Below are 23,431 nucleotides of genomic sequence, written 5' to 3'. Positions count from 1 at the left end.
TTAATAGTCTGGATTCTATATGGAACACACAGGCCTTAGTCCAAGAAGTAAACAGCAGATATGAAATCAAAAAATGTTGATAAATAAATGAAAAACCTTGAAATTTCTTATTAAATTTCCCAATGAAACAAACAAAAATGACAATGACCAACAGGAAAGGAAGGAGGTAACGAGAGCACCTCCACGCACAGATCATTTAATTGCTGTAATACTTAAAGAAAAAAATCTTAAGAAAAATTTTGTTCTGGTTAATTACCGAACCATGCGCTCCCATCTCCTAGCTCCTTGGTCTTGGCACTGACCTTTTGAGTTCAATCTCCATCACACACTTTTCATATGCCCACATCCCCTTCTTCAACCTAGACTTTGGGTTCTGAGAATAGAATGATAGTTGCCTTTTATCAAGCTCCAGATGGGCACCGTTCCAACAGCTTCACAGGAATTGAGATAACCTGATCTTCATACCTGCCACTCCGAGTGACATCGTTAGTCTCATTTCATAGCTGAGACACAGGGACTGATAACATGGATTTGGTTAAGAAAGCTGCTCCAGGCCCCAGAGTTAGTGAAGGAGCAGATGGGGAGTTAGGGAAATAGCACATTGATAGGGCCTGAGCACTAAATAGTCACAGAAGTCACATCCATGGGTTATAAAATCTCATATTCTCAAATGTTATTTGAGAGCTATAGGGAGTCACTCCAAGAATCACAGCTATGGAACTGTTTGTTTGTTTAAAATAAACCTTTTGTGGGGCACCTGGATGGCTCAGACAGTTAAGCGTCCGACTTCAGCTCAGGTCACCATCTGGCTGTTCATGAGTTAGAGCCCCACATCGGGCTCTGTGCTGACAGCTCGGAGCCTGGAGCCTGCTTTGGATTCTGTGTCTCCCTCTTTCTCTGCCCCTCCTCTGGTCACACACTCTCTCTCTCTCTCTCTCTCAAAAATAAATAAGTTTTTAAAAAAATTAAAATAAATAACTTTTGTGAATTAAAATGTGTTTCTGCTCTGAAAAAGTAATCCCTTTGTACTCAGAGGTTTCCAAAATGTGTTTTCCACCTTTCCCCTTAATTTTCCACCTTTTTCTGTTGTATCTAGCACCTAAGCAGCTCAAAGCTAAGGGTTACAAGTGTAGGTTCTGATGCAATTCTCTCACTGTACGATGAGGATGATATTAGTACCTACCTCATCGGGGGCAGCAGGGGTGGTTAAAGACTAAGAGAGATAATATATTTCATCAGCTTGGCAGTAATGGAGCCAACCCATGAAGTTCTAGTAGGTACAACTCTAAGAACTTTACACGGAATAACTCCTTAATACTCCAAGTAACCCTATAAGGAAGGTACTCCTATGATCCTCATTTTACAGATAAGGAACTAAAGCAAAGAGGGGTTAGCAAGCTTGCCAAAGACACAGAGCTGATGTCAGAGCCAGGATTCTAACCCCAAGTTCTTGCTCCTGACCATGACACCCTACTGTGCCTATAATAAGTGTTTCATAAAATGCTAGCTCTCTAGACAGCTCACTTGAGGCTGAGGCCTTGCCAGGTTAATCACTGAACCATTAAGAAGCCAGTCTGGCTTGTAAAGTCTTCTCCATGCATCAAAAGACCGTAATTCTGGGGCACCTGGGTGGCTCCGTTGGTTAAACGTCCAACTTCAGCTCAGGTCATGATCTCACAGTTTGGGGTTCGAGTCCTGCATCAGGCTCTGTGCTGTGTCACAGCTCAGAGCCTGGAGCTGCTTTGGAGTCTTTGTCTCCCTCCCTCCATCCCTCCCCCATTCATGCTCTCTCACTCTCTCTCTCTGTCTCAAAAATAAACAGGCCAGCTCTGCCAGCATCCAGAGTGAGCAGTGTGGTTGGAATGGGGAGCTCCACACCAACAACCAAGAGCTCAACCTTCTAGTCCTGGTTCTGCCACACATTTTCTACGTAACCTCAATCACAGCGTTTAACCTGTATTGCTCCAAATTCTCTTCTGTAAACCCAAGGTAAAAGACAAAACAATTGGCAAGACTCTGAAATTTCAGGATTCTAGGACATAGTCTGAATAAGCGTCACTGATTAAACACCAGGGGAGGAATGCGCCAAGCAGACTACTCATACTTCATACAATGATGCAGGCATTCAGTACTCCTACTTTTTTAGTATTTATAATGTACAAGAAAATGGTTTGGGAAAGAGGTCTTAAAAAAAGGAATCTAAGGACACCGAAGACAAACTTTTTTAAGTATCATATATTTTTTTTTTCAAGGGTAAATAATGATTACTGTCCATATATAGTTGTGCTGGTTGATTTCCAACAAAATTCCCCTTGGCCACAAAGGACCCGACATACTCTGTGCTTCAGAGGACAAAAATGAATAGGGAACCTCAAGAGTATTTTTCCTATAGAACAAGACGATTTAATTGGCCATATGTGAATTATCTATTTGGAAAAGCAGTGACAGATTATTTTAAATCTTGGACCGCTTTTTTACCATCCAATTGTATCCTTGGCCCCTGTATTAGTTTTCTATTTACTGCCATAATAAATTACCATAAACTTAGTGGCTTAAAACAATACAAATTCTCTGACAGTTCTGTAGCCCACCAGTTCCACTGAGCTAAGATCAAGGTGTGGGCAGAGCTGCATTCTCTCCTGGAGGCCCTAGGAAGGAATGTTTCCCTTGCTTTTTCCGGCTTCTAGTGGCCACCCTAGTCCTTGGCTCCCAGCTCCTTCCTCCACTCCAGGCCAGCAGCACAGCCTCTCTCCAACCCTGCTTCCATCTCCACACCTCCTTCTCTCTCTTCTACCTCCCTCTTCCACTTTTAAGGACCCTTGTGATTACACTCGGCCCACCCAAATAACCCAGGAAATCTCCGTTTAAGGTCAGCTGATTGTCAACCTTAATTCCATTTGCAACTTTAAACCCCATTTGCAACTTTAAACCCCCTTTGCCGTGTAACCCACCATATTCACGGCTTCCTCGGTTAGAATGTGGACATCTCTGGGGGAGAGAAGGTGCGTAATTCTGCCCACCATCCCTTCCCTCCCTCTGTTGTCCTTCAGAAGCAATGAACTCAGGGAAGGTTAGTATGTATAAATACTTCACAAAATTGAACAATCATTGGAAAATAAAACCATCCCTGTCTTCCCCCTCCTTCGCTTCCTTTGAACTATAGGAGGTATACCTTCCAAAGTCAAACGAGGATCGTGTTTACATTGGTTGTCATCACCCACTATTTGCTCACTTGCTCTACAGTGTTCACACAGAAAACTGACACTTGACAAGATTGTCTTTAATTTCTTTCGTGGGTAAATTTACAAGTTTGTTATGTTTTGTAGTACTTAGGACATAGTGATGTCATCCCAGCCAACAAACCAACCTCAAACATATGAAACCACACTGAGTCCTTACTCACCAAGCAACACCATGGCTCCTGGGTCTCCACCACCTCTGGGTTTCACGCACCCCACAAAACAAGCTCAGAGTGCCCAGCCTCCCTTCGTTGGGTCTCCAGGAATCATCACCAAGAGTCAGCAGGGCCAAGGAAACATACAAATGGTAAAACCAGCTACAGGAGCAGCAACCACAAACTTTAGAGAAGAAGCAAAGATACTAGGGGTAAGTCTACTTACTATGAGAATTTTAATTTTGCATTTGCAAGGTTTGATTGTCCTTATAAGTTATATAGGTGGAGAGAAGTTTGTGATCTCATGACCTACATGTCCAATCATTAAAAATTTCTGAACATTCTTCTAGAAAGTGTATAGTGGGGGATGACAACCACTGTAAATAAATAAAGAAGCATAAAAAGTATAAGTACCAGGCAGTGAAGGGCAGGGGTAGCAATTTCAAGTTGATCAGAGCAGGCTTTCCTTAGAAGATGACATCTGAGCAAAGACAGGAAGGGAGGAGCACACCATGCAGACATTAGGGCAGGAGCTTCCAGGTAAAGTTGGAAAGGCCTTTAGAGGAGAACATGTGCTGCGTCTGGAAAACAGGAAGGAGGCCGGTTAAGTAGAACAGTATGACGGAGGGAGGTGGTCGTCTCAAGGAGGGCAGAGGAGGGGTGGGGGCCAGGCCCTGTGAGGCCTGGAGGACAGAGGCTCTGGCTTGTACTCTGAGTGGAAAGGGGGAGCCACTGGAGCATTCTAACTGGTCACAGAGAGGTGTTCAGGGGAAGGACTTTACAGTGATGGTTGCTGTTTTGTTTGTAAAAGTTCCAGTTGACAGAAGCTATTTATTTTCCCTGAAGACTGTACATCTATACTATTAGTAGCCCCCAAGCACCACAACAGTACAGGAGCCGCAGGTGGTAGGACTTGGGGCATCTGCCCCAGCAGACTCAGAACGTAAAGTAGCTGTGGCCAAAAATCAAGAGTGAGTTAAATGGCCAAATTACCAAATCTGGCCTGTAGGCAAGTTTGGTCGGTATATGGTACAGTCAGGGTTATACCAGGAGAAGAGTAGACCAGCATTAACCCAACATCTAACTGCCATCAAGATGATGGCAAGGGTGAGGATAAGAAGCCTGAGGTTAGGGGCGCCTGGGTGGCGCAGTCGGTTAAGCGTCCGACTTCAGCCAGGTCACGATCTCGCGGTCCGGGAGTTCGAGCCCCGCGTCAGGCTCTGGGCTGACGGCTCAGAGCCTGGAGCCTGTTTCCGATTCTGTGTCTTCCTCTCTCTCTGCCCCTCCCCCGTTCATGCTCTGTCTCTCTCTGTCCCAAAAATAAATTAAAAAAAAAAAAAAAAAAAACGTTGAAAAAAAAGAAGCCTGAGGTCAGATGACTGAACTTCTGCTCTAAAGAAGAGTCTGTAAAAGCCAGATATAATGCCTAATCACTTCAACTGAGACCCGTGGTTGGCTAAAAGAGGCCCATGACACCTCTGAAGTTCTATACAAAAGTGTGATGTGTGTATGGATGGATGTTAAAGAATGGTTTTTCAGGGAGAAGGCTCATAGCTTTCATTAGTCTGAATTTCAAGGAAATTCATTATTCAAAGAAAATATGAATCTCTTAGCACTATTTAGGAAGCTGTGATTTTTTTTCCAACTCTGATTCAACTTAATAACTGTACTCAACAGAAAGTTACTGAAGAAATAAACACAGCAATCTCTGTATCTGCAGTCTTCTTGGGCAGATTAAGGCATACATTTGGGAAGAAACAAACGGTAAGTCTCCAGTTAACTTCTGGCCCAATCTAACAGTACTTATTTCTCACAAATGTGCTCATCCAGAATGAAGGAAGGTGCTCTAAGAGGTACAAAGATGTATTCTCTGTCTTTGAGGATATGTCTTGGCCAACAAGAAAATGTTTGTGCACCTAAGATTTTTTTTAAAAAAGAATATAAATAAGCATAAAACCAAGTAATAAGGTGTATAATCTATACCATAAGATAAAACAGGAATTTAGAAAGAAAGAAGAGCTTACGCTGACCAGTCTAATCAAGATGACTTTGTGGAGAGGCGGAGCTGCACCTTCAGGGAGGCTGGATTCAATACTTAAGACACAAGTTCTGGAATCAATTTCCTATATTAAATTTCCAGATCTGCTCTTCAGGAATTATATGACCTTGGACACTGCTGTGTTCTGAATGTCCTCCCAAAATTCCTATGTTGAAATCCTAACTTTAAAGATAGTATTAGGAGGTGGGCCTTTGGGAAATACTTATTGGATCATGAAGGAGGAACTCTCATGAATGGGATTAGTGACTTAAAAGAGAGGCTCCTGAGGGATCCCTAGCCTTTTCTGGTATGTGAAAACACAGTGACAAGTCCCCTGCTATGAACCAAGGAGAGAGCCCTCACCAGAAGGCAACCACCTTGAACGTGGGACTTCCCAGCCTCTAGAACTGTGGGCATAAATTTCCGTTGTTTATAAGCTACCCAGAAGGTAACACAGTATTTTGTTACAGCAGCCTGAGAAAACTAACACAGACAGCTCTGTGTCTCCATCCAATCGGTTGGAAGATTACGTGAAACAATAAATGTGAAGGGTTTAGAATATTATCAAACATGTACTTAATGCCCCATAAATTCACCGATACTTCCTTCATTGATATTTTCCCCATAACAGGGATTTCCCAAGCAGAAAACAGGTCCATTTGGAACGGCCATCAAAGTTACAGCATTTTTTGGGGGGCACCTGGGTGGCTCAGTCAGTTAAGTGTCCGACTTCGGCTCAGGTCATGATCTCACGGTCCGTGGGTTCGAGCCCCACATCAGGCTCTGTGCTGACAGCTCAGAGCCTGGAGCCTGCTTCAGATTCTGTGTCTCCCTCTCTCTCTGACCCTCCCCCATTCATGCTCTGTCTTTCTGTCTCAAAAATAAATAAACATTAAAAAAAATTTTTTTTAAAAAGTTACATGTCTCTCTCTGTCCAAAAAATAAATAAACGTTGAAAAAAAAATTCAAATAAAAAAAAAAAAAAGGGGTGCCTGGGTGGCGCAGTCGGTTAAGCGTCCGACTTCAGCCAGGTCACGATCTCGCGGTCCGGGAGTTCGAGCCCCGCGTCAGGCTCTGGGCTGATGGCTCAGAGCCTGGAGCCTGTTTCCGATTCTGTGTCTCCCTCTCTCTCTGCCCCTCCCCCGTTCATGCTCTGTCTCTCTGTGTCCGAAAAATAAATAAATGTTGAAAAAAAAATTAAAAAAAAAAAGTTACAGCATTTTTTCCCAGGGGCACCTGGGTGGCTCAGTTGGTTAAGCATCTGACACTTGATTTTGGCTCAGGTCATGATCTCACGAGTTTGTGGGCTCAAACCCCACGTTGGGCTCTGCGCTGACAGTGTGGAGCCTGCTTGGGATTCTCTCTGTGTCCCTCCCTCATGCATGTGTGCTCTTTCTGCCTCTCTCAAAATAAATAAACTTTTTTTTAAGCATTTTTTCCTAAGAGTCTTTTAGAGGCTCTCAGGGGACACCATTGCATGCTTAACCAGTAGCACCTGAAGAACTCTCCTTGGGCCATCCTTACAAGCCTCCCCAAATACCTCAAACAAGGCCTCTGCTGAGGGCCTGGCTCCAGCGTTTGCCAAAATCTCTGTGACCCACCTCCTGCGGTACAGATATATATGCATAAAGGACAGCCATGCATCTTGACGGAGCTGACAACAAAAAAGCAGCAGCAGCAATGACAGCGACGCCTCATTCATACCTGAAAATGAAGAAGCAACCTTAAAATGCCCGTTTTCTTTTTTCAGGCAATCCAGATCCTGACTGGATTGATGCACATTGGTTTCAGAATTATTTTAGGTTTAATGGACGCCATTTATGGACTAGTTTTTGCATTTCTTTCCTTTGCTTTTATTAGCGGATATGCGATCCGGGGTGGCATCTCTGTGAGTAGACTGCTAGAACACCTCTCCTTCTCAGTCTATCAGATACCGCTGTCCCGAGCCTATGCATAGCCCATTTTTTTATAAAAGCCCCACATCTGATCCACTGTGAAAGTGAGATATAGCAGCTCTGGTTGAGTATTTAAAAAAGAAGAGCTTTTCTTCTCCATTTTAACCTGCGGTTTAAACTCATCCCTCAAGTTTACACTGATCAAGTAACCAACAAGCCAAAGTTTTAGTTCCTGATTATGTTGTAGATGGAAATGTATGTACTGGGTGGAGAGAGGCAAAAGGAGGTGATCGGGAACATGATTAAAACACGACCATGACAAGAGACAAGAGACGGAGACAAGAGACGGAGCTGTGAGCTCAGAAGTCATCACACATGGTAAGCTCACAAGAGAATGAGCTCTTTACATGTGAGAAACTAAGGAGAGAAAAAAAGGGAGAAGTCCAAAGGAAACAATCTCGGAAAGGTACTCCAGAAAATGGAGAAGTATGAGAGGAACTTTCGACAGGGAAACTAGATGAACATAAAGAGACCAATCTTTCCTACTAAAGGAGAAGCTCCCACGACCAAAGAACCCATGTTTCACAAATAAATGTGTCTGTTTCTACAGTTCATCGCTACCAGTGCTCTCTATATACTGGCATCCAAAGAGTTCTCCCCTAGTCTGGTAAGTCAGAATGTTTCTACTTTTTAAACTCTTTGAAAGATTCATTTAATTGATCTGGAGAGGAAAATTGAGAAAGTGGATTCGGAAAATGCAAAGGGGAGCACTCTTTCCCCCAAAAATATTTCTACCGGTTGCCTCCATGGTATGTGTGCCCCAGCACGGTCCACACAATCTGCCACTCAGAAATGGCAGAGCCCCATGTCCTGACCGTCTAACTCCCAAGAGCGGAAACTGGTATACGTAAGGTTTTTAGCTTTGTCCTAGGGCTCCCTGGTTCCACCGGGTCACACTGCATTAGGGGAACTCCAAAGCAGAATATAGGAGCCAGGAAATACCCACCCGCCACTTGGGTATCAAAGACTCTCTTATTCATTTGCCACTTCTCAGTTCTGCCTTGCCTTGTATTTTTATTTTTTATTTGCACGCAGCCTATTTTTACTCAGATGTGACTTTTGTTTTACAGTTTGTTAAGTCATCACTGAAAGCACCAATTGGGTACAGAAAAAGTTTATGAAACCAATCACTGAGACACGTCTTTCAACTCTCTTGGCCACAGCTCCCCACCTTTGGCAATTTCCTGGTCTACTTTTGAAACAGGAGCAGGAACGTGATTTGCCGAGACATGGTGACAACCAGAGCAGAGGTGGTTTCAGGATTGTATTTAATCCGGCGCAGGAGGAAAGAATGGAAAAACGGGAACACAGAGTCCTGCTGCTCAAGTTCTCCTAGACCAGACACTAAACTAGACACTAAACGCTAGACTAGAGACTGGACTAGGGACTAGGCTAGACTAAACGAAACTAAAGTCAGTCTAACCTCGATTAACCACTCCCGTCGTCATCTAAAAAACAAAATAAAGCACCCTTTCTCTGCATCATTTATGGATCCTTCCCTCTAACTGAGGTTGTCCAGGTACAGAATCTGTCCATTTGGAGAAGACAGCTACTAAAATGGTGCCTGAAGCAATTTCTCCAGCAGCATTTTAGAGGCCCGTGGGAGACCCTAAGGCATGCCAAAGCTCTTGTGAATTCTAAAGAACTAACTCAGCCACTGCCAGCAAGTTGGCTGAAGACTTGGCTTCCCAATTATCCTGCTGCGTGTCGAAATCTTCTTGTAGAAACTGAAGAAAATTTTGTACTCTACCCATACATCTCTACCCACAAAAGCCTAATGACTTCCTCATTCTAAACCTGGGGTTTTTTTTTATCGAGTCCCTAGAACGACTTCAGGGTTTTTGTCAATTTCTACATTTATCAGCAAACATGTCTTTGCAGACAGGCTTTTCCATCTATGTAACACTGGATGCGGATGCTTTGTTGTACTACCTTGTATGGTGGTTTTAGGAGTTCCATGAGACGATGTATGTAAATAATTTCACACAATGCGTGCCACAGAAAAATGCTCATTGAAGCTTTATTTGTCGTTTTAGTATTTTAAACCGGGAACACAATTGTTACTGTGTGTGAGGCTTTTAGACAAACGCGATGGATGAGCTTCTGCTCTGTATTATGTACCTTTTTCTACAGATACTAGAAGTTCGCTACCTTCACTCTGCATACAGCACAGTTTTCAAGAAAACTCAGAGAGGCAGGAAAAACAAAAGTCATTTCGACTTCAAAATTTGTTTGAAGATTTCAAGGATTGAGAGCCATTATATTTAACTGATTCTTATTTCATTTTGCTTCGTTTTTCTCCTACGTGTGGTTTCTTTTTCCTGTCACCTCCATTAGATTAGAGGCAGCCTAGGCATGAAAACGGTCAGTGCGATCTTTGTCTCCACTGGAGTGACTCTGCTGCTGCTGGATGTGGGTATGAATGGGATCCTCAGCCAAGACTGCTGGGCAATTGTAAGTATCCCATCATCCACCACACGTCTCCTCTCTGGCCACTCTCACACGTATCTCTCATGACTGTATAGCAGCCCCACTACTACGTCACAGGATCACTAGGACTGTAGAATAAAGTGGAAGAGCCACTTCTGCAGACGGATTGGGGCAGAAAGCACACCCTCTATTGCTCTCACTGTTGATCACATGAACGATGGGGAAGACAGCTAAAGAGACTTAAAGAAGCCCAGACAGTATTTTCTAGAGGTTTGAAATTCTGCGTAACAAAGACAGTCAAGTTATGGAGTAGTTTCATTTTAGACTGAGAACGGGATGAAGGGAAACTGGCCACAAGAAGGATGTTCAACTTGTATTAGAGAAATTTGAAAAATGAAGCAACTTGAAAATGAAGCACGTGCCTCTCAATGTTCTCCAAACAGAATCATCCATTCATTACCACAGTCAGGCAAAGCATGGACTCTGACCATTTCCCCAAGAGCCAAGTGCACAGAAGTGCTTATAAGAAGGCAAGAATATGAGGGGACTTCTTGGTAAGTACCACGGAGTGAAGCAAGAACACAATATATATCCTCTATAATACCAAACCAAAGAACACAAATTACTCAAAAATCGCCATTTAAATAGGCATCCAAGTGAAAAACCAAATGATTCTGCTGTGTCTCAAGGTGGCAGAGCACAGCTCCTGACCTGGTTTCTTACTCCCCAGAAACAAAACTAGGAAAAGCAGGAAATGACAATATACAGAGAAGTCTCGCTAATGCTCTCCAATCAAGGGCTAAGGAGACTTAGGTGGAGAGCAGTCAATTCTAAGAAGGTATACAGCAAATCCTGAATGCTAAAAGCCCATGGTATCCCAGGACCTCAAGAGAAGTAGGAAAGGTCACCAGAGTTAACTTCTTCCAGTGCACCTTGAAAACATGGAGGAGTGAGCAGAAATCCACAGGAACAGGATATACCTCTGACCTTGGAGCAAGTGTTACTATAGGCATTTCTCAAAAGAGAGAGAGAGAGAGCAGAGCCCACATTCACCAGCAAGAACTGTGCTCAGTGCCAGCTAAGCTATTTTTCTCACTGCTACAGCTGCATAGTTAGCACTGAGCAAAATGTACACAAAACTGTATCTAGCCCTTAAGTTGAAGCTGGAAACAAGGAAGACAAAGTGGACAAAGTTAAGGAGAAATATAATTGGGGAAAACTCACCTGTACTATATCTGAACAAACATAAGGCCTATATACAGTTGTTCACTTGAAGAATGAGAAAACTGACAAAAGTGGTAGGAAACTAAATACATCAGAGTGATTAAAGGAAGAAATGGAAGGAAAAAAAAGGAAGAGAGGAGGAAAGAAAACTTAAGATTCCCGCGGGTTAATGGGTCACCAGAAACACTCAGATGCCTATTATTAACTTTGAATAAAAGATACACAACTCAACTGATTAGAACAAAAGACGTATCAGATGATAAAACAGATGCAAACACACGTGTCTTCCCTCTTCCTCACAAGATGTGCCCTGGTTTGATGGAGATGTGAGTCACACCAATGAGGAATCCACTGAGTGTCCTCGTTCTCGTGGTTAGATTCCTTACTAGTCTGGGCAACCACTTCCTTAAATTTTAGCTCAAATTCCTGTTCTCTGACAGAATGACTCTACTCTGTGATTAACACATGAACCAGCTCTTTGGTTTCAGGTATTGGTATTCAATCCCAGGTATAGGTTTTTCCATTTTACACAGAGACAACAAAAGAAATTTCCAATAGCAGGTCAAGCCATGTTATACCATGTCGCAGCAGTGGCACACATAACAAACAAAACAATATCACCAACAAAAAACAATACGGGAGAAAACATTACCCAATTATCAATAGAAGATTTCTCATGAGCATTTTTATACTACTGAAAATCATTAATTAATAAGAAAATAAAATGGGGGGGCCTGGGTGACTCAGTTGGCGGAGCATCCGATCTTGATTTCGCCTCAGGACATGATCCCAGGGTCATGGGATCAAGCCCTGCATCGGGCTCTGCTTTGAATGCGAAGCCTGCTTAAGATTCTTTCTCTCTCCCTCTGCCCCTCTTCCCACTTGTGCACGCTTTCTTTCTCTCTCTTCTCTCTCTCTCTAAAAGAGAGAGAAAATGACAGGATGAAATAAAAATAACTGTGGCACTAGAGAAACCGAGTAGCCCAGACCATTACAGATCTAATAAAGAAATCACACACAGCAAGAAACACAAGGGACTCAAAAAATATGGTAGAGAGAAAACGTGCTATCACAGTCTTCACAGAAAACAATGAGAAATATATTAAATAGAAAGAAGATGATAAACATGGCAGACAGGCAAGTTTCATCCAACATAATAATACTTGGTTTCCCTGAGTAGAGAATCCAACAAATGGTACAGAAAAAAAGTATCCAGGGATACTAAGTAAAAAATCCTGAACAAAGAGAATCACTGAATTTTTACGTTGAAAGAGAATAACCTATCTGGGAGAAAGACACGTACACTCATTGAGAAAGATGCATAGATATAGACCCTTGTTAAGGTATAAAGTATAACAACAGATCCGTTAAGGTTTTAGGCAGAGAAATCCAATCGCCTATAAGCTGGAAGAAAAGTCAGCGTGGCTCAGTGTCCACCACAGCAACATGCAGGGAGGAAAGACAATGGAGCAATGTCATCAAGTTTTTGGTGACAAGAAACTGTGAGTCAAGAATAACACATCCAATAAAATTCTTGAACAAGGCTTATTCAACCGCACATGATGTAAATTAAATCAAGAACTCAGAAAGGCAGGGAGAAGTTGTATAAAAAGATTAGCAAGGAGCGCTAAACCAATGAAATGATCATCTGGGACTGGAAGACTGAACAGCAAGGGAAATGACAGCTACAGGAGTGAATATAAAGCTTTTCATGTTCACCCACTCCCCCCCACCAAAATAAGTGAAAAGTGACATAATCACCAAAATCCGAAAGGTGAAGAGAGGTGAGACGAGACAGATGTCAAATAAGAGTGCCCAATCGCCTTATTCGTAAGCAATCATTTCACACTAAAATTGAAACGGGTAGGTTTAAAATTACTTCAACTTCTTCATGGATTTCATACACTTTTAGTTGTAATTTTAGCAGACTTCATTTACTTATTTCTATTCTTTTAAAATCAAATGGTATTTACAAACTTCAAAACAGTAAGTACAAAACAATTCCATTCTTGAAGAGTTCTTGCTGTCTCACGACGCATCCATTTTTCTATCTGCCTTTTGGCCTCTACATAGAGTTCTAGAAAAATAGGCAGAAAATATTAATTTTGCTTATTTCTGGGCAGTGACATTAGGGATGATTGATTGTTTTCTATATGGCTTAATTTTTTTTTTAATAAGCAGGTAACATTTTTATAAAAACAAGAAATCCATTGCAAAGAAAAACAGTGCACTTCTTTTCCAATGTTTCTAAATAGTCTGCTGGAGAAAAGGAAAGTCTTGTGGCATTTTAAAGAAAATTCAAAATTAATTCACATTTCCCTGAAATAAGCATTTGGTGATAACAGAGAAACAATCATGGAGTAAGCTGAGCATGAACAGTGGCACCTTTGATGAGCCAATAACTTTTTGAAGCCTGTGGGGAGCCCTCCTGATGAGTCAAAATTTCAGCGTGTTTTTTTCTTGATCTCAGCTTGCTGGGAAAGGAATCTCAGCCCTGCTGATCATGTTCTCGGTCTTGGAGTTCTGCACAAATTGTACTGTAGCCCATTCTGCCAACGAAGCAATCACCAAGACCAGCAGGGTGAGCTGGGCCTCTTCTCTGTAAAATAACTGAGTATGTGCTGGAGGAAGAAGAGCAGCAGTCAAGTCCCACGGCAGGTTCACAAGAGCTCACCTTGAGTCAGGGGAGGGAGAAAGGGCTGGGAAACAGGACTGAGTAGGACTGTAGTAACGATAGTGCTTCTTTTATTCTTTCTTTGCAGCCTGTCCTGGTTATTCCAAATGTGTATGCAACCAGTACCTTGGCACCAGAGTCTTCCTCAGCTCCTCCCAGAGACGATGGCCACCTCGCTTATGCCATTTAAAACAAAAAAGGGCACCAGAAAATCTCATGGGGTTAAACTGCTCTGCAGGAACTTCTTAAGAAACTGTCCTCCACAGTCCACGATGATCGCTAATCTTTGAAGACTGTGTTTGAGATTCTTCTTACTTTGTCACTAATGATAACCGCATGTATTTCCCTGACACAGTTTCTTCCCACATACCACTACCACATTGGCAAAGGCGAAGGACCGGAAGACTGAATATGGCTCACGGTATTTTGTACATTCATTTCATCAAACCCTGCCTCCTAGATAACGACAAAGCTTTGCTATTTACAGAGTATTTTCACGTACATCAGACTCATTTGCAGTGGGGTAACAGCAGGCCAAGGATGAAACACTGAGGGAGTTTTACTGGGGTTATGGCTATTTTGTCTCTGAAATGGGAAAACCCTGGGCATGTTTAAAAGCCAAGGGGAACAATCCGGCTAAGATAGAGAGCTGTTTAATATATTAGAGAAAAGGGATCACTGTGGTATAAGCATCAAGAAACCAAAGTGTATATGGAAGGCATGGCCCAAGTGATGCAGAGGGGTGGTTTAGTCACATAACACAAAGAAAAGAAGATGTCATTGTTGCAGATATCAACAGGTTTGCAGGAATAGTACCCAGGATGTAGGAAACCCCATTACGATGCCTTGTGTCATCCCTGTCAAAGCAGAAGTGAGGGGGAGCCTGCGTGGCTCTGTTGGTTAAGCTTCCAAGATCTTGACTTCGGCTCAGGTCATGATCTCGCAGTTCACGGGTTCAAGCCCTGCATCAGGCTCTGTGCTGACAGCTCAGAGCCTGGAGCCTGCTTTGGATTCTGTGTCTCCCTCTCTCTCTCTCTCTGCCCCTCCCCTGCTCGTGGTCTTTCTCTCTTTCTCTCCCTCAAAAGTAAATTTAAAAAAATTTTTAAAAACTAAGCGGAAGTGAGGTGACACCCAAGGTCGGGGCCATGTGTAGAATCAGAATATTGAACAGAAAGGGTAATGTTGGAAAAGTCATGGAAATAGAGAATAAACCGATCAGAGAAACAGAAGAGGACTGCCAGGCTACACTGAAGGCACGTTTGAAGCAATGCTCACAAATTTATAACACAAACTGACTGCTTCAGCACGGCTTGGGCTGCTCAGATGCAAATCTAGATAAAGTGCCTATTTGGTTTCATCCAGGATTAGGGTTTTGCAAGACAGGATGACAAAATACCAAAGGGGCAGAAAAGCATGAGACACTGACAAAAGTATTAGTGAAATGATGGATTATGAAATCTAAACTAGGTTAAGAGGGAAGAAAAAAAAAGGACAGATAGATTAATCAAAAATTGTTATCTGCCTTTCTCCAGTAGAGATGTTGTAAAGATCAAATAAGATATTATGTGAAAGCAGTTTGGAAACAGCAAAGTATTACCCATTTTTGAAGTTTCTGAATTATTTTTAAAAGCCAAGTGGGACAGGGGCACCTGGATGGCTCAGTCAGTTAAGCGTCCGACTTGATTTCGGCTCAGGTCATGATCCCAGCACTGTGGGATCGAGCCCCAAGTCAGGTTCCATGCTCAGCATGGAGCCTGGCTGAGATTATTTCTCCCTCACACCACCCCTCTCTCCTGCTTGTGCTCTCTCTCTCTCTCTAAAAATAAATAAAATGAAAAAGAAAAAAATTAAAAGCCAAATGGGACAAAATATATAGGGAAAGAGGAGGCAAAGAAATTGAAATCAAGGAAGAGGCAGATGAGAAGAATGGAATTTTTGCATCTGGGAAAGCAGATGTATTATGTCAGGTGACTATTACACAGTTCCAAATTTCCTGGTCTGCCTGGGTCCCCACTATTTAGCATTTTGGGTAATCAGGAATGCTGTGCCCTTCACCATGAAGCTCAGCAGCTAAATGAAAATAAAGACACGCACCCCATGGTCGGAGGGCACTAAATAGCACCCAAAATGCCTGGAGGGGTAACATACTGTAAATCTAGATAAACAACTTAAAAAGTAAGACTTGCTTTAGGGAAGAGAAGCATGTCTAGCAAAGCTGATTTTTGAAATAAATTTCCATCAAATAAATTTCCATATTCTTTTTCTCACTTTACTTTAGTAGCAGTAATAATGATAATAACAAATATTTAGACCACTCTATGTGCCAGGCACATCCCAAACACTTAGGAAAAAATAATACGTTTAATGCTCACAACACCCCTGTGAAATAGGTACTATAATCAGCATCATTTTCTGGGGGGACCTGGGTGGCTCAGTCAGTTAAGCATCCGACTTTGGTTCAGGTCATGATCACATGGCTCATGAGTTCGAGCCCCACATCAGGCTCTGTGATGACAGCTCAGAGCCTGGAGCCTGCTTTGGATTCTATGTCTCCCTCTCTCTCTGTCCCTCCCCCACTCACACTCTGTCTCTCTCTCTTTCTCTCTCTCTAAAAAAGAAATAAATATTAAAAAAAAAATTTTTTTTAAATAAGTATCATTTTCAGATGAGAAAACCACAGCAGAGAGATTAAAAACTTGCCATTAAGACATGCAGTTGGCAAGACGGGAGCATGAACCTGAACCCAGGCAGTCTGGCTCCCAAGTCCACACAGTGTTCCTAACCCCTATTCCCACCTTTCTTATGGTCTGGGGTAGAATGAGAGATTTGTAGCTCCAAAACAAACAAACAAACAATGTTTCTCTATAGTAAACTTCTAGTCCATGTTGAAGGAACCACCTGACTCCGATGGGAGAGAAGGAGTTTAGTAATATAATAAGTACGGTCATCACTTGCTTCCTGAAAGTTGCCCTGGTACCTTTTAATCACACCTAAGAGTCTCTTAACTCAATATCTAGCGTGTCAATTGATTTGCCCCCTCTGATTCTTCTTTTGGCTGGATACTCAAAAGATGCTAACAGATACGGGTTTCAACCATCTAAAATTTGTATTTTAAGTTGAGGCCTTGGATAGTGTAAATAAAAAAAAAAAGACTGCCTACTTCTGCAATTTTAATAATGCTGTAAGCATAACATTCTTATGTAGTAGATTCCTTTTAAACAAAGCAAACATGTTTTTATGCAATTGGGGAAAGCATTCAATCATTCATTCACTCATCATAAAGCTAGTGAGTGCCTACTCTGTAGAGGGTGCTGTTTTGGGCGCTTGAGAAAAACATAGCTTCTGTTCTTGGATTCCTATACCCTCTAAGTGTTAGACTTCCTATGGAAAATCAAATCAGTAAGTTTAAGTTTTAACTTGCCTCAGCTTTCTAAAAATGTAACTGTGATCTGAGACCTGAGAAAGTGACTGGAGTAGAAATATTATACCCTAGCATAGAAGTCATATGCCTATTACTAATACTAAATCACTATTGGAAGGCCTTATGGATCATGCTGGATGGATCCATGATGATCTATGGGTCATCATGTTCGTTCTGGATCTTCTAAAAACATATTCATTTCTTCATTCATTTGCTCAAAAAAACACATTACTACTTTGTGACCAAACACCGTTCTAGGCGATTACACAAAGTTAAGGTTTTACATACCTTGTATTTGGGGTAATATAAAATGGGGTAGAGCAGGCCTTATCTAAATGCCAGTATATACAGGCTTTTTTCATGTGCAAGGAAAAAATGCTGGGTTTGAGTACAAGACTTCACTCAAGAAACGTAAGTGAAGCTACACGAGGAGAACCCACATGTACCATATATTTATTGTCTTCCTGCCTTAGAACAACACAGGTTATGATTAGATCTCTAGGGCTCCAGGGTGTCTACCAATTCTAAATTCTAAGACTTCAAGAAGGTCAAGATCTCAGCATGAGATACATGGGTTCACAGTCCTCCTTCCAGAATCCACACATACATCACGGATACGTACGTATCATTGATTCATTCAAGGCCTACACAACAATTCCGAAAGCTCTTTTCTCCACAGTGTGTTTTGCATTTGTGACATCCCTCTAAAATTCAATTCCCCTACTCCCATGGAGCAGATGAAGCTATCCTAAACCTGGATGACCAGGAGGGAGATGCCCAGGATCCCCAGGCATCTATTTGGAGAAGCGGTTCGAATCAGGGGAAAGATCCTACAGGAAGTTTTGAGCTCAAGTATCTGAAGCTGGAGCTCGAAGAGCAGGAAGTGGAGTCCAGCTGCCAGCCTGGCCTCCATGACCGTGACCATGACCGGGGTTGAGCTCCATGGGGAAAGCTGTGTTCTCAGTTGCCCATGGACTATACCCAGGCTCCTGCTCTGTGAAGAGGACTGAAGACAATGCAAGGCTGCTGGGCCCCCCAGGCTCTAGAGCTTGGGAAGCAGTACGGGACAGCACCTGGGGCAGAGCTACCTCCTCACAAAAAGCCCCTGCAATGGGGCGCCTGGGTGGCTCAGTCGGTTGAGCATCCGACTTCGGCTCAGGTCATGATCTCGCGGTCTGTGGGTCCGAGCCCCGCATTGGGCTCCGTGCTGACAGCGCAGAGCCTGGAGCCTGCTTCAGATTCTGCGGCTCCCTCTCTCTCTGCCCCTCCCCCGCTCATTCTCCCTCGCGCTCTCTCTCTCTCTCTCTCTGTCAAAAATAAATAAACATTAAAATTTTTATTTTTTTAAAACAGACAAACAAAAGGCATCTGCAAGCCCTGAAGGAAAGTGGCTGCTGTGCTCACAACAGGGTGCAAACTCTGCGGACTCCCAAAAGTACTGTGGAAGTGGGGATCTGCAGAGAACTGAGGTGTGCTTGAGCGGACAGGGGGGCAAGGCGGCCGGATGTGGCCACACCACCAGTGTGTCCTAATTCCCACAGGCTGGAGAGGACTCGGACATTAGCATTTTCCTAAAACTGGCTCATTTCTGCCTTTCTCCCTTCATTTTGCAATTAAAACAAACAGAGCCTTCCTCTCCCCCAGACTATTCTCTACAAGGCAATTTATATTTTTGAAGTATTCCCTCTTCTCCCCAAGCCCACCTCTTCTCTGCTCTCCAGGTCCCTGACTTCACTCTAAAAACGGACAGCCATCAAAAATAAATAAAAACACCAAAAAATAATAATAATAAAATAAAAAATAAACACAGACAGCCCTTTACTCAATTCTAGCAGCTCACCAGTACTCAGCGAGCTGCATCAGTCTCCTTCTCTACCCCGGTATCTACCCGGCTTATACCTCACTCACGATGTGGCTGTGTTTTCCAACTCGTGCCATGCCCCCAAGTATTTAGCAACACACATAATCTGGTACAAACTTTTAGGCCAAAGGCCACTTTACATAGTCATTGAATGCCAGCTGCAATGTCTAGTTCTGTTGGTCACGGCCTACTGATAGTGATGCTATCGACCTGAATGTCTGCGGCCCTCGCCTGGGCCCTACCGCTCGTGGCAGTCCCCACAGACATGTCCCCTCCTGAAGCCAATGCTGTGGCTGGACTGGCACAGTCCTTGTGGTCCTTACTGTAAATGCAGGTTGCACCTCGGCAGCAACCATCAGGAAACTCCAAAGAACAAGATTTACTACTCACAAGTGCTGGAGGGTACATAGCATGCCCTAAGGGCCAGGTAGCAAGTTCACAGGGAGGGAGGGAGAAAAGGAGAAAGAAAGCACAAACATGGGGTTCTGCCTTTATTAGGGTTGAGGGTGGAATATCTACAGTTTCTGGGGTTCACTCTTTATGGGTGCATTTATTTATTCATTTATTCATTTATTGAGAAAGACAGAGAGAGTGCAAGCAGGGGAGGGGCAGAGAGAGACAGAGAATCCCAAGCAGGCTCCACGCTCTCAGCACAGAGCCCAATGTGGGGCTCAAACCCTCGAACCATGAGATCATGACCTCAGCCAAAATGAAGAGTCAAAGGCTCAACCAACTGAGCCACCCAGGAGCCCCCTTATGGGTGAGTTTAAACATAAGAGCAGGATAGGGTACCTGGGTGGCTCAGTCCATTGAGCCTCCAACTTCAGCTCAGGTCAGGATCTCAAGGTTTGTGGGTTCAAGCCCCACATCAGGCTCCGATGCTATCAGCACAGAGCCCACTCTGAATCCTCTGCCCCCTCTCTCTCTGCCCCTCCCCCACTCGCCCACATGCACGCGCACTCTTTTTCTCTCTCAAAAATAAACATTAAGGGTACCTGGGTGGCTCAGTAATTTAAGTGGCCGACTTCAGCTCAGGTCATGACCTCATGGTTCCTGAGTTCGAGCCCCGCGTCAGGCTCTGTGCTGACAGCTCAGAGCCTGGAGCCTGTTTCGGATTCTGTGCCTCCCTCTCTTTCTGTCCCTCCCGCGCTCACGTTCTGTCTCTCTCTCAAAAATAAATAAACATTTTAAAAAATTACAAAAATAAATAAACATTAAAAAAATGTAAGATCAGGAATGAGGGCACTGGAAGGGAAAAGTGCGGTCATTCAAGCAGTTAGTAATCCACGTTAACCAGAGCTTTCTCAAAGGAAATCATAAGTAAAGCGGCCTGTTTCTTCTCCAGTTGTTTCGCTAGTAGCTGTGTCATGCAGCTGGCAATTGTTTCTTTGAGAGGAATATCCTTGAAATGGATGCACTAGCAATCAAAAGCTTAATGTCAGGGACGTTAAGACATGAGACCCTAACTTTACAGGGGAGAAAACAAAGTCAAAGACCAGTACAAGGGAGTACGCGCTGTCAGAACCAGAGCTGAGAACCAACCCTAGACCTTGTGATTCCACCAACAGTATTCCTTGCACAATTCCGTGACAGGCCTCAGGCAGAGCTCTTCCAGAAGCAGGCCTGAGAACGCGAAGGGGCACAGATTCTGGAACTAGACTGCTAGAGTTAGGACGGCAAACTTGCACATTTTATAAGCTATGTGACTATGAACAAGACTCTCAACTTCTCTAAGCCTCAGTAATCTCACCAGTTAAAATAATAACAATGGTGAAGTTTAAGTAGATAAGCCAATGTGATCAACCTTGTTAAACAAGGAGGCCATTAGACCAGAGTGGCTCTAATGCCTGGACAGCCTACATAAGCAAACTGCAACCAACACCAGAATCCATGCACTCCAATCTCAGAAAATTAAACTTAAGAGCAACTAACCACAAACAGCCAACGAGTCTCTTCCAAAGAAGGCAGCTGTCTAAACTACAGCCAATCACATAACTTCCTTGCTTTGCATCCACATCTACACAAAAACCTTTCCCCTAGCTCCTGCTAACAGAGTGCTCCTTTTTTCGGTTTGTGTTGCCCAATTCAAATCAGTGTTTGCTTCAATTCCTCAAACTTTTAATGTATCTCAGTTTACCGTCAAGCACATAACATACTGTCTGGACATAGAAAATGCAGGAAAAAAAGGCAAAATAATTTTTATGCTATTAATTAGCATCTCATTTAAGAACTGAATTTAAGTAATAATGCTAATTATATGGAAATTAAAATCTACTACATAAGTATATATGTGTGCAAGTATATGTATCCATATACATAAATACTATATTTTATATAAATATACATATATATTTATTGCATATCTACAATAAACTCAATTGTTTAGTTTCCCCAGTGTTATACAGATTTATTTCCATTTTTCTTACTAGAATAACCTAATGTTTACCCAGAAGAAGTTATCTGTTTTCTCCTATACATAAGGGAAATTAAATTGCTCACAGCAACTTCGACAAAATATTCTATCAAGGTTTATAGCCAGTGGAGTTCTTGTAATAAGACCCAACGATGATCTTAACAACGTTATATCAAGAAGCGTACTGGTATCATCACATTTCCTCATAATATTTTTGTTACCTTCGTAATGTCTTTGTTATCCTTGGAACCAGTTCAAGAGAAACTAACAATATAACCGGCATGGAAAAATAGTTTAAACGACAAAAATTAAAAAGTCAAAAAAAAAAAAAAAGTAAGTCATATTGGATGTCATACCATGACTGACTGCCTCTTTATTGTTGAGGGATGCAGCGTTTTGAGAACCAAGTGACAAAAACAAGAATGAAATTAATTCTGAATTTCTAAACCCAGTTTATGGGGACTGAGAAAAGCAAACTTGGTTTACTGATCTGTGATATTATCAGAAGAATTAAGAAGTACCAAGGAACTTTGCCCATCCCACAGTTTGACCTACTCGTCTATTCTTGCCTATGTTCACACAGAGTACATATGAGTATGTATTGTATTCGCTGAATAAAGACGAGTACATATTTGGCCCTCCGTCCAAGAAAATCCTCAAATCCAAGGTAACTTCCTTTCTTAAATGAAAAGAAAAGATAATCACTTCTCTTACAGTCAATCATGGCAGCCAATTCCAATAGGGAACCATCGCATCAAAACTGATTCTCATTTCTACAAAATCCATAATCCTGATATCGATAACACATTCAAGCGAGTTCCTCTTTCTATAGCACATAGAATGCTTAATATTGTCTGATGGCTCTCTGCTCAGACAGGTAAAGCACAAAACAACAATCCTAATGTTAGAAACTGAAGTGTTTTATTAAAGCACTAAAACAAACACCCTCGGTGATACACTGACCAATACAAGACGTAAAGGCATTAGAACAGCCTGGACATATTTTCTTTTCTTTCAGTTGAGGGGACTGTAGAGTCAGAATGCAAGGAACCTACCTGTGGGGCTAACAATAAAGTTACTGAGTTTATAACTGATTTTCAGGCTATGCATGATCCTAAAAGATCTTGGTGGCTTTAACATATACTGGTAATTTGCCTTTGGCAAAAAGGGGTTTTTTACCGGCCTTTAGGTAATTTCCTTATAAAAGAAAAATCTGTTTCTGAATGCTTTGCTCATTATCACTCACTAGATATTTACATCCCAAGCTTGAATTTTAATTTTCCCAAGTACCAATGTAAATTTTCCTAGAACAAAAGAGACTTTATGACATTAAGCCATTCTGTGGCTGCAGGAATGTCCGCTCTGCAGTGACTTTACTGCCTCATTAAGTCATGCTAATTGCATAATAGGAGTACCTGCACTTGTCAGTTAATTTAAGATCACATTTTTTGCTTAAGGTTCCCCCCAACCTCTGACTTCCTCATCTACCTTCCCACACCAGACTCTTCTATATCCTCCGGCTGCTACCTCTACTTCTCTACACATCTTTTCCTAAAGATTGTTTTCACGACTCTCCACATCAAACAGAAAACTGATACCGCTGTAACCTGAAAGGTAAACTCACCTCAGCAAGAGGATCAAAAAGTCATGCCGGTGTCTCGCTAAATAGTCTCTTCATTAATTTCCTTCCTTGGCTTCTTCCGTTTAACACAAAAAACAAAAACAAACACAAAAAAAAACGGTGGAGGGTAGTCATCGATCCAACTACCTGCTGTTTTCAACAGGTACACCTCCTAAGATGCATTTGCGCCACTTGTGCTACAATTTTCCTTTGAAGACAGAGAAAGTGAGGGACTGACTTTGCATCAGTGATCCTGGCCACTCATTATATACAACATGCACCGGAAGGGTCAGTAACAGAAGGCGAAGTTTGGAAGGGCCATTTCTCCAGACACCAAGCGGGTCCGACCACGTGGCCCGCAGAGCCCTAGTGAGTCTGCGCACACGGCCCCTCTCCCCAC

The 23,431-nt window shown here is 42.6% G+C and overlaps 2 protein-coding genes across 3 annotated transcripts in view; one reads left to right on the top strand and one right to left on the bottom strand.

Moving 5' to 3' along the window:
- The window catches only part of LOC106977870 (membrane-spanning 4-domains subfamily A member 4A-like), a 196,701-nt gene extending 173,315 nt beyond the window's left edge, over positions 1-23,386 (bottom strand). The window contains exons 1-2 of one of the 2 annotated variants that reach the window (XM_053203118.1): positions 23,035-23,386; positions 3,809-3,975 (exon numbers count right to left, since the gene is read on the bottom strand). The gene's annotated coding sequence lies outside the window, so the exon portion shown is untranslated. The remainder of the gene's footprint in view (positions 1-3,808; positions 3,976-23,034) is intronic. The other variant, XM_053203117.1, reaches the window with a different exon arrangement.
- On the top strand, positions 3,168-13,905 carry MS4A12 (membrane spanning 4-domains A12). Its single transcript, XM_053202661.1, has 6 exons — positions 3,168-3,690; positions 7,183-7,320; positions 7,938-7,994; positions 9,725-9,841; positions 13,512-13,622; positions 13,804-13,905. Exons 1-6 carry the CDS (start codon positions 3,343-3,345, stop codon positions 13,903-13,905), a joined length of 873 nt encoding a protein of 290 aa, XP_053058636.1. The 5' UTR covers positions 3,168-3,342.
- Positions 23,387-23,431: the final 45 nt, after the last annotated feature.

This window comes from Acinonyx jubatus, chromosome D1 (genome assembly GCF_027475565.1).
Source record: "Acinonyx jubatus isolate Ajub_Pintada_27869175 chromosome D1, VMU_Ajub_asm_v1.0, whole genome shotgun sequence".
Classification (NCBI taxonomy): domain Eukaryota; kingdom Metazoa; phylum Chordata; class Mammalia; order Carnivora; family Felidae; genus Acinonyx; species Acinonyx jubatus.
The sequence above is the reverse complement of the archived record's forward strand: the minus strand, read 5'-3'. Positions and strand labels throughout refer to the sequence as shown.